The following is a 12,036-nucleotide window of genomic DNA, read 5'->3' as shown; positions in this document are numbered from 1 at the left end:
GCAAGGAATCTAGAAATACCAGGCCAGGCTTGGCTCTCTGACCCTCATCAGACAGTTCACCCTCAAACGGACCCATCCCTTTAGTCTTTTCCAATTCTGTTGTATAGATGTGGCCTCTTAGTCAGTCACCTGGAAAAACACTTGAGAGTACTGCTTTCATACGGTCACTGCCCTGCCGTTGCTTATCTATTAGGGAACAGGCAGGATGGGGAAGCAAAGGAAACTTGGCTGCCAACAAACACAGAGTAACAACTTACCTGACAAGTTGCACTATTTCCAGGAATTAGAAAATGTTCCTTTGCCCTGGCAGGGAAGAGACATCCCTGTAAGAATGGGAACCTGTCTCTCTCTACTGATGCTGCTGGGGGCAGAAAGAATGAGGTTCTACTTATCTAGGTTTTTTAGACAAAGAGATGCGTCGGCGTTGATGAAAACAAACCTAGGTAAGTCTGCCTACAGAGAACCTGGCCCCGAAATGATCCTTTTCTTCCTTTCTGCTCATTAGAATGGTCTCTTGGCGAATCACCTGCTGGGGAGGAACAAGACAAGCAGAATGCCAACTCTCAGCTGTCCACCCTGCTCATTGAAAAACCTCAGTCAGGAACGGTGAAAGTTGGTGAGCGCCTAGCATTAAATCCTGCCTTTTTTGTGTAGGTGAAATTCGCGCATCATAAAATTAACCATTTTAAAATGAACAATTCAGTGGTTATGTTATATTCACCATGTTGTACTTCTAACTAGTTCCAAAACATTCTCATCACCCCCAAAAGACCCTGTACCCCTTTAAGCAGTTACTCCCCATCGCCTCCTCCCCACATGCCCTGGCAACCACTCATCTGTTTTATCTCTATAGATTTACCTATTCTGGATATTTCATATAAATGGAATCATATAATCAATGACCTTCTGTGTCTGGCTTCTTTCAGTTAGCCTGTTTTTAAGGTCCATCCACGTTGCAGCACTTATCAGTATTTCATTCCATTTTGTGGCTGAATAATATTCCATTGTATGTATATACTAAATCCTGCATTTGTTAAAAAAGTGACTAACAGCCTTTATTTCAGTAACCTTTAGAGGAGTCCCGTGACTGGACCCTGAAGCCAGGCAGTTTGGGTTCAAATCTTGGTTCTGCTTCTTGCCAGCTGTTGTCCCTGGGCAGGCAGTTTAGCCTCCTTATGCCTCAGTTTCCTCATCTGTAAACTGGGGATAATAGGAGGACCTACTGTGAAGTACTTTGAACAGTGCCTGACATATGACACAACTCATTCTATAAGATGACTACAAATCTGCACGTACACTAGACTATAACGTGCAATATCTCAGAAGCAGCTAGTCAGACAGATGGTTCAACTTTTGAAATATTCATTCAAAAAATATTGATTACATATCTCCTGTTTTAGGCACTGTGCTGAACAGTGAGCATAACATATGAGCATCAGAACTTACAGTCTAAGGAGATGAGCAGACAATAAGAAATTACACAAACATCACCAAAGCCAACTGCCATGAAGGAAATAAACAGGGTGGGAGCTAGAAAAAGACCTGGGGTTCAAGGATTTTAATTATATACACTTTTATAAGGAATATATTATGATCAGAACTAGTGTTTGACACTCATCAGCTATTATGCAAATGAGCACATAGCTAACTATATTCCAGAATTACTTCTTTCAGGTCTAGAATGTAGGAACACAGAATGTGAACGGAAACGTAGCTCCCTTTGCATTCCTGTAAGACACTGAAATGCTGAGCTGACAGCTGGGCTAGAGTTTTGATGTCCTCAGGGTCTAATCAGTCAATACAAACAGATGGGCAGGGTCACTACAAACTGATCAGTTTCATTTAGTCATATTCCCATAATTCCAGGATTTCCATCACTTTGCCTATAAAAAGGATGGAAAATATCCATATATATATATATATATTTCTCTTTTTTATTTTTATTTCATATACATATATATAAATCCATATATAAAAATTATTTCCACTGATTTCCCCGGTGCTCTTTTTCTGCTCCATAAACCTCAAAAGCAGAACAAGGTAGAATATCCTAAGAATATCTAGGGAACTTATTAAAAATCAGGGCCAATTCATTGTACAATTCTGGGGCACTGATTGCATTATAGTCTATGCAGTGAAATCCTGTGACAACTCCTGCCAGTTGAAAGCAAAACAAATGGCAATTTTTAAACCCACAGACTAAAGCACTTATGCTTTTTCTAGGTGAAAATATCACCTTTATAGCCAAAGTCAAGGCTGAAGATCTTCTTAGAAAACCCACTATCAAGTGGTTCAAAGGGAAATGGATGGATCTGGCCAGCAAAGCTGGGAAGCACCTCCAGCTGAAGGAGACCTTTGAAAGGCAAACTCGGGTATGGCCCTGAACTCCTGGCACAGGGACTCAGCTAGCTCATTCCTTCTTTTTGGGTATGATGTCATTCTCAGATTTAGCTTTGAGAGATTTCAGTCCCAGAAAATTCTCTGGAGTTACCATTCCTAGTGTCTACAATCTATTGTGATTTCCCCATTGAGCCCAGGGGCTGTGGGACACATTTAACCTCCTATATTGCGAAGGTTGTAGACACATCTTCCAGTCAATGCTAAGGAATTTGGAAAGTGACTGAAATGTGATGGCCCCTTTCACAAGGGAAGGACTGCAGTGTGTCTGGATACATTTCATTGCAGGTGTACACATTTGAGATGCAGATCATCAAGGCCAAAGAGAACTTTGGTGGAAACTACAGATGCGAGGTCACCTATAAGGATAAGTTTGACAGCTGTTCATTTGATCTTGAAGTGCATGGTAAGAGAACCCTCTTGCCTGGATAAATGTGATTTTTTTATGGAGTGTGAGGGCATGGAAAAGAAGGTCATTTAAATCTATAAGATTGGTGGGGGGGGGAGATTTTCCTTTAAAACTGTGTGTTTCTGTTGTGATAGTCTCAGTAAACCTGCTGAATTAAATTGTGTGGGACAATTTAAAAATGGAATTTGGAGAATTTTATCACTAAATATCTCTTGTCCATGCTATCTATATTCCTTCAACCTCCCAGATAAGGAATGATGTCATTTTTTACTGCTACAGAAAGTATCTGTTTCTTTTGGGGGTGGGGGTGGGGGGGCTGGTTGGTACGGGAATCCAAACTCTTGACCTTAGTATTGTAACACCATTTTCTAACCAACTGAACTAACCAGCCAGCCATGTTTCATTGGGTCCACTTTCCCATGCAGGTTTGGGGATAAGGTAATCTGAGTATGAGGATGTTAGGATATCCAGATGGAAAGGAGATCTTCTCTTATAAGGATTAATGTCAGATATTAATCTCCACCCATATGTTCTGTGTACGTCCCAGAGGGAACTTAATGAGGATAGAGTAAAGGTGTACATATAGGTGGGGGGAAAAACCACTTTTATAAATAGAAATAGAGAAAGTTAACTTGGCACCAAAGATCACAACTTAAGATGAATTCAAAGTGTGATATAACTGCAAAAGACAAACAAAGCTAATATAATTTTAAACTGAGTTACTCCAACTGGTATAGAATCTAGGTTTAGGAAATGATACTTCTCTCTGCAACATGCTACTTGTTCTACATTTGGAGTGATGTCTCTGGCCATGGGCACCATACCTCAACTGGACCCCTTCTGGAGCAGGGTAATCAGGAAGACAGGAACCATTCCCTATCTAGCTTGAGTGTGTAGGTGAAGGAAGTCAGACATCCATGGTTCGTTGCAAAGAGAAGGGCTGTCACATGAAAGGAAGAGGCCCTTTTCCATGTACTCAAGAAGCATTTAGGCAGATTAAAATCAAAAGGCGGAAATTTTGTAGAAGTGAATTTTGTCCTAACATTAGATTGAGCACTTTCATTAAAGCTACATAGATAGCCCGGAAGGTTGCGAGATTCCCATTCTGAGAGATGTCAAGCAGAGGCTGGACGGTTATGGGTCTGGGAAGTGTTGAGATTTCTATGTCAAGTAGGAAGCTGGTCCTGAGCAGCGCAGCTTCCCCCTGGCCAGGCATCTTTGAGAATCACCTGGGGGGCTCTTTTTAAGAATATTGGTTTGTGGGGGCCCCTCCCTGATCTGACAGATCAACATCTCCAGCAGGGAGGATGAAGAAGCTGATATGTTTTTTAAGTTCCTTGGGAGATTCGAATGGGCAGGCAGGTCAAATGACAACTGGAAAAGGCAACCCCTAAGATCCCTTCATTGATTCAAGAAGGAGAATGAGGCATGAGGATGCTTGGGCCACTCGGCCACGCAGGGGAGGGCCACCCCCTTCACCAGACATTCTTGCCAACTGAAGAAGTCTCGTAGCCAGCACAGGAACTGAACACAAAGCTCCCTTCTTAATGAGTACTTATTTTATTGTTTTCTTTCCTTTCAAAGAATCCACTGGAACTACTCCAAACATTGACATCAGATCTGCTTTCAAGAGAAGGTAATTTCAAAAGGGGAATCGAGATAGCTTTTGTATAAAAATGAAAGTGGAGGATTTTTAAGACACGCTTCCCTTCCTCCACACTCCATATTCCAAATAAGAGCAACCCTTTTCACCAGTCAAACATACGATATGTTTAAAAGTTGGTGTTCTAAAAAAGGCATGGGTTTATCAGGCATATATTGATCATTTTTAAGAATATTCTTGCTTTAGTGAAGCTCTCATTTTTGCAGGTTTCACAGTTGCCTTAGAAAGACACACTTTCAATTTATTCATATGTGGCTTCACCCTTAATTGCATTATTTTCCACAAAATGGCCAAAAGAGACATATAAAGAGATGCATTTCATACAGGATCAGTTAAGTAAAGTCAGAAAACTTTTATTTCTATTACTTTTCATGTACAAATCACTTACAGAGCTACTAAACCATGTGCCAGGAAACCACAATTAAGTAGTTACTTACTGAAGTTAGCATGATGTAATTTGGATTATCCTAAACGAAAGACCACCGAGTCTGCTGGCATTAAGAATAGTGTAGAAAGTCAATATTTAGATACCTATTTAATTTATTTTTGCAGATGCCAAGGCCGAAAAAGCAGGGGGTCAAGGAAGAAAAATGAAAATGTTTTCTAGTCTCTGAGAAACGTAACTATTATATTACTCTCCTGCCATTATATTACTCTCTGTACTTAATTATTCCATAACATAAATTCTTTAATGAGAGTAAATGTTTTGTTCTTCCTGAGAGAGAATCCACATGCAGTTTTGTTAAGTAAGGAAAGCCATCCTAGACTATTATAAAACAATGATTTAGTTTCTTAATAAAAGACATATTTCCCTTCTAAATTATGAATAAATCAAAATTTTAATTACTTTAAAAAATATATTTAATATTACCTGATCAGTTGATTGGTCTTTTTAAATTTTTTAAAATGCTATAACTTTCAAATCCTATTACTTTTCTTACACTTTCCCTTCATCCGATGCTCAGCAATTGCATAGGTTTAAAACTACACTAGTACCACGTACAAGTGTATCTTAGGAGTTTTGTGCTTTAAAAGAATAGAAATGTGTTTCCTTCAAAAGGCCTCCAAACACCCGCTGTTAACGAAAGTTTGAAAACACATATTTGAGTTTAATTTTCATGACTTACCTGTTATACACACTGTTTTTAAACCCACAGACTCTTTTCTTAGAAATCATAACTAGCATTTGTAAAGAGCAGGAAACAAAATCTTCATTAAAAAATTAAACATGTAAGTAAATATGCAGTGGCATTTAAATGTCAGCTCCATAGCTTCTATTTAGAGTTTACATGAAATCACAGCGGTGGCTGCATGCCTAATTTAAGATGCATTTCTCTATAGGAAAGCACTTTTAGAAACTACTAGTAAAGGGTTCATTGACAAGTCAAAGAAAAATTTTTGAAAATTACGTTTAAAAAGGTGTACATATTAACAAGGAAATTGAAAGATTATAATTATTGCCCTTTAAAACAGAAAGGAATGCATCTTTTAAAAAGCTCTGTGCTAGCTCCATTTTTATGCTATGTTGGTATCACCCTATTGATTCATCTGTTCATGGACACAAAGAGGTTACCTTTGAATATAAGGCTTTGTACTTATATGTCTGACATTGGTACACTTTGTCCTCCAAGCCAATCTCTGTCTTACGTGAATAACAGAGATCAGCAAAAGTCCTTTGCTTTTTACACAGTATGTTTCTAGAGCTCCCAACTTGCAAAAACAAAGTACTTTGTGTTGCTTGGCTTAAGTGCATTTGTGTTACCCAATTTTAACACAAATCCAAGCAGTTTTATATATGCAATCTACAAAAATGTGTCTTCTGAAATCATAGAGTAACACAAGCTCCTCATGTTTGCTTTTCCACAAGTACATACTCCAAAAACTTAGAATGTTACTTGTGTGAAAAGAAATGGTTTGTGTTGATTTAGTGTTTGTGTGCTGGTACAAAATTGCATATACATTACATGTAGAGTGTTTGGGGGAAAACTGTTGTGAATGTCTCGGCATTAAAACCAGATTTGCTTTTCTTTTGTTAATGACAGTGGAGAAGGTCAAGAGGATGCAGGAGAACTTGACTTTAGTGGTCTCCTGAAACGTAGGTGAGAACAAAGTGATGGACTGAGGCACTGTGGCCTGGAAATCTTTTAGACACCCACTAAGAGAAGTCAAGTTTAAAGTGGATGTTTTTCAAAGAGTTTTTTATTTCTTAAAATGTGTTTTGCTTATAGAGTCAACTAAGAGAGAAACAACTGCATACTAATCTGTTAAAGACTTTAGCTGATACTTCAAAATTTTCGTGTTAAATGTTTCATGAGTCTTCACATACTTTCATAGTTGGAGATGAAGAGATCTGAAAACTGAGACATAAGACCTAAATATAACCAGAAACCTCTCAGACTGTACACATGATTCCCTCTCATGATCAAATAAACTGAATAAATAAAGCCTCCATGATATTTGACCAAGAAATCAACTTCACAATGTTGGTAGAAGTCTCTACAGGTGTATATATATTTTAAAAGGTAGACCTACTTTAATATATTATTTATGATTTACTGTATTTCTTCAAATCGAAGACACCATTGATTTGAAGATACACCAGCATTTTATAAGTCACTAAACAATAAAAAATTGTTCCAAACAGTTTATTATGACACACTATTGATTGCAAGATACATTCTTATTTCAAAGATTTTTAAAAAGCCCCCCAAATGTGCATTTTAGGAGCTGTAAAATATGGTAGTAAAATGGAAATAAATATTTAGTATTATCACCCACACTTCTTTGACATTGCTCTCTCTTGCAATAAAATTTATAGACTTTCATTATGTATATTTAGCACATAGCCATTTTATAGGGCTTCTGTTCATATTATGCATACGTATAATCATATACTCTATTATACAGTGTTATGTATAAAGTTATACATATCTATATATTTATAATAGTGGAAAAGCAACAAAAATAAATTAATTTTTGTTGGGCTTCTGTTTACTCAGTTTAGTTGGACGGCTTTATTCAAGTCCCCGTGAATGAAAAATTCACCACTAGCCTTCAATGTTTAGGTTGAGAACAGAAATATTAAAAGATCTGATTTATTAATTACTGATAGATATGAGCCAATGAATAGACTGCAGCAATATGAAACACATCTTTCCTTTTTTGGATACTTCAAATAATCATTAGTCTTAATGATATTTATTAATTTTCCAAATGCATTTAATGCACTAGTATATGAAGGGCCCTTACGTGAGCCTCACTCTTCCTCATTCTATAGGTGAGAAACCAAGGTCAAGAGATGTTGAGTGACTCTAACTCCCAAGTCACACAGGAGTTAGAGGCAAGGCAGGGACCTAAAGCCAAGTTTCCCTCTTCTGAGTTAGCTCATTTCCTGTGACTCCATATAAGAAACACCACTCTGAATCTGCCGTGGAAGCTGGTGCCTCAGTTTATAACACAAATCGACGACTTAGGAAGAAAAGAGAGCTTTTTTCCCCTCCCTGCAATCATTTACTCAAGCAGGAAAATACTAAATTGCTGTCTTTGTGTAGAATATAATGTTAGGTGATGTGAAGAAGAGAAATTCAGTGCCTGGCACCAGAAAGGGATGAATCATATTTGTGGGAAGGAAAAAAAAGTAGTAAAAACACAGATTTGAGTCTCAACTCTACCATTTTACTAATTAAGTGACTTTGGTCAAAATACATGACCTCTCTGAGACTTGGTTTCCATATCTGTAAATGTGAAAAATAAAAACCACTCAACAGGACTACTGTAAGAATTAAATCAAATATAAAAGACCAGCTCTGGCTCACAGTAGCTGGAAAATATTCACTTCCACTAAGGAAATGGGACAATTTCCCTCAAAGAGCTTATATTCATAAAGAGACAAAATACAGACACATGCAACCAATCAATCAAAATGTGACACATTAGATTATTAAGTACATGCTCTGATTAAAAAGGAAAAAGAAAGAAAGAAGAACAGACTGGTTCTACCAGTAGTTTTCAGAATAAAAGAAATCTAATTATATGGCAAAAATGACTAAAGAAAAAGATCAAGAGAAAAAAATGGGTAGCTAACATGTCTCCAGTTCTCATTTTCTTTACATCCCCTAATTATGATTTTGATCCATAACTTGATTGTTGTTAACATAAGGCTATGTTCATTTAGTATACTGTACTAATCCACTAATATAATTTAGAAATCATTGTGTTTTCCTACTAATTTGTGAATTGCATGTGTTTTCATTACTGTAATGACAGATGGTCACCATTTCTCTAAGAGTGTGTGGCAAAATCCCAATCAGAATAGATATCATTACGACCAACATTTCTGTACAAGAGATCTATCTCCCTGCCCTGGAAAAAGCCAGCTTATTTCAAATAGGCATTAGCTAAATCAGAGTAAGCCTTTTGGGCAGCATCCTGTTATGGGATTTGACCTGTACAAATACTTGAAAGTATTATTCTACAAAAAATTTCTATAACTGCTTTATATGTCACTGGGATCATCAAGTTATAGAAATTTTGATGTAGATGAAAGTACTGTGGACGTTATATAGGTCTTTCCCAATGCTTGGAATAGAATCAGAGATGCCTGTAGAAATTAGGATTTTTCTGCTAACTGTAACTTAACACAGCCATGCAGACAGGGTCATGTGCAACCACCACGGTAAGTAGAGACATGCTCAGATGAGTTAAGAAAACGCTACAGGTGAGAGCCTTGACCTCACATTCCAGGATAAAACAAATGCTTCTCTTTACAATCTGGGATACAATTAAGTGATGGAGAGAAAAAGAAGGAGTAGGCAAGAGGTCACTGGTGTTCTTAGACAAAATTTGTTAAGACTAGGAATGTGGTAGAATAGAGTATATTTTGATGTTTTAATGAAAAAATTACGAAGATCAGTTTTATGAATCTACCAAAAAAACCTGACAAGAAATCACACCGAAAATGATGGTTTTCATTCCTGGCTTCCTTCACATAAATGTTCACCTCGTAGATGTAAGTATGTCTCAGTGTTTGACTTAACGCCTCTTGTTAGCTATTTTAATTATATCTAGCTTGGTATCTTTAAATCCTTTCACCAATGTCAGGAGGATACTTGAAATGTGTATGTGTGTAATTCTTATTGGATAAAATAAAAATTTAACATAATCTAGTATAGCATAATTTTACAGTTTAGGGACTACATTTAGGCAGGAAGGTGACAAATATAAAGCATTAAGAACGTAGATTGAAGAAATACCCCACAGAGAATATATACATATGAACATACATACACATTTTAATTGCAATTCTCTAAGACCTCTTACTAAAATATTTAAAGAATGTATCTGAAATGTAGACTACTTTCAAACAGTAGATTTAGTAGCTCTGGCAAATTATGACCAATATTCCAATTTCAGGACAATTCTTTTGAGCTTTTCAATTTCCCCATGTTAATAAAGGATGCACGATGATAGAGATGAAGATAATGCCTGTGGCTTGAGTTTTTGAGGCACATTTTCCTAATGCTGCAGTCTAGTCCTTCCCATCAAGATTACTAATGAACCAATGACCTCTCACGTCCTTCCATTTTCCAGATGTGCCTCAGTGTCATCCTATGCCATTGAACTAAAAGACTTACATGACAATGTAAAATGGAAATTAGATGTTTAGAAATCATCCTTGTGTAATGCAACCCTAAACTCTATGCTAATATTTATATTCTTCTTCCCTCCCCCACGTACTTCACCCATGATTACAACTTAATATTTCCCTCTCAAAATATGGGAGTATAAAGCAGTCTAATTGTCATTAATGTGACAATGCAAACATATGTAACCCCTCATTGCCTAACCTGATAGCATGAATCCATTTTCACACTGATGTGTGAGGTGTATTGACCAGTTTTCCAGAACATCATATCCAAACCAGCATTACTCACATAAGTAGTCACTGAAACGTTTCCAAATTAACCTAATAAAAATAGCTAGCTAAACTTAAACAAAATCGGAACTATTCAGCCAGTGAAGGAAATTAATTTATATTATATTTGTGCTTTTATGCTAAGCTTCTTTTCCTAAAGAATGTTTATTCCTGAGCTTTGGTTTCGTTTTGTGGTTCCAAAATAAGGAAAGACAAGTGTATTTTAAATCTTGCTTTTTTTAGTCATATATATTCTTTATATGTTTTATATGTTCCTTAGTCAGTGATCAAAATTTGGGGTCACAATTTTGATAGTTAACCTAAGCAGTTACTTTCCTCTTTTTCATGGAACCCTAAATCATTCACTTTACAGTTCAACTTTTTTTTGTAATTCATACCCAACTTGCTTCCAAAAAACATTCAAGATGTTACTTTAAGATGAAATGCGAGAGAATTTTTGAATTCACTCTCCTTTTCCCCTACCAACTTAGAAAAAATAAATTTCTTTTAAAAAGCATCTGTATCCACAAAAATCATATGACAAACAAACAAACAAAAAGCCTTCATGGCAGCTTCAAATTTTTTTGTATTAAAAAAAACAGCAAAAATCGTTAATGTACATATTTACTAATATAGCAGGAAAATGCTATTTGCAAAATTCAAAGGTTCAAAGGTTCGAAAGACTGTATTTGTACTGTCTCCATACACAAGGGTACTTCCAAAAGTTCATGGAAATTCGCATATTTGGAAATTTGCATATAATCTTTTAATTCTATTTTTCCATGAACTTTTGGAAGCACCCTCACATAGCTGGTTGTGCATAACGATGAAGATAGAAAAGATCATTTTTCTTTCATAGGCCAATACTTAAATCTATTAGTTCTCAAGCCACTTTTCAAAATGAATTCACTATCCCTATCTCAGATTTTGGCTCTGTTTTGTTTTGTTTTTTCCCCTGGCCGGTACAGGGATCCACACCTGTGACGTTGGTGTCACAGGCTGAAAACCATTCTCAAGTTCCTGAAAAATCTCACCTTCTAATTAGGCTTTAAAGTTGAAACTAAGTAAAACTATTTTCAGGCTGTTTCCTTATATCCTCTGCTCCTCCTAAAACTGTGCTTTGCACTAGGGAAACGAAAGTGTTCATGCAAGTGCACATATTTGATCTTTTACTCCCTGCAAGTTTCCCTAAGACTTCAAGCAAAGCAAGTCGTCTTCCCTGTCGCCTCTCAGTCCTCGGGCTTTAAACAGAGCTTTGCACACTGGACCGAAAAATCGGAATCAGGCCCCGACCTTCCCTGTCCTTAAGGGCCAGTGCAGGCACTAAACTAGGCAATGGTTCTCCCCGGCTAGGGAGGTGAAGCCGCAGGAGGAGGAACCCGAGGTGGACGTGTGGGAGCTGCTGAAGAACGCCAACCCCAACGAGTACGAGAAGATCGCCTTCCAGTATGGCATCACCGACCTGCGCGGCATGCTCCGGAGGCTCAAGCGCATGCGCAGGGTGGAGAAGAAGAGCGCAGGTGAGCCGCAGGGGGCGCGCCAGCGCGGGCCCCGCCTGTGCGCGCGACCGTCGTCACCGCGAGCCCCAGCCCGTGCTGCGAGCCCCCAGCCCGTGCTCCTCCCCGTCTCCCACCGAGTTTGGCGGCGGGGGTG

The 12,036-nt window shown here is 37.7% G+C and overlaps 1 protein-coding gene across 9 annotated transcripts in view; it reads left to right on the top strand.

The window, feature by feature from the left end:
- MYBPC1 (myosin binding protein C1) overlaps window positions 1-12,036 on the top strand; it is a 91,120-nt gene that overhangs the window by 29,558 nt on the left and 49,526 nt on the right. For all 9 annotated transcript variants that reach the window (XM_063074995.1, XM_063074992.1, XM_063074996.1 and 6 more), the window contains 6 exons: window positions 506-616; window positions 2,224-2,372; window positions 2,686-2,803; window positions 4,391-4,442; window positions 6,512-6,568; window positions 11,737-11,903. In XM_063074995.1, the coding sequence (XP_062931065.1) occupies window positions 506-616; window positions 2,224-2,372; window positions 2,686-2,803; window positions 4,391-4,442; window positions 6,512-6,568; window positions 11,737-11,903 (654 nt within the window). The remainder of the gene's footprint in view (window positions 1-505; window positions 617-2,223; window positions 2,373-2,685; window positions 2,804-4,390; window positions 4,443-6,511; window positions 6,569-11,736; window positions 11,904-12,036) is intronic.

Source organism: Cynocephalus volans, chromosome 12, assembly GCF_027409185.1.
Source record: "Cynocephalus volans isolate mCynVol1 chromosome 12, mCynVol1.pri, whole genome shotgun sequence".
Lineage (NCBI taxonomy): Eukaryota > Metazoa > Chordata > Mammalia > Dermoptera > Cynocephalidae > Cynocephalus > Cynocephalus volans.
This window is presented reverse-complemented; position numbering and strand designations above follow the sequence as displayed.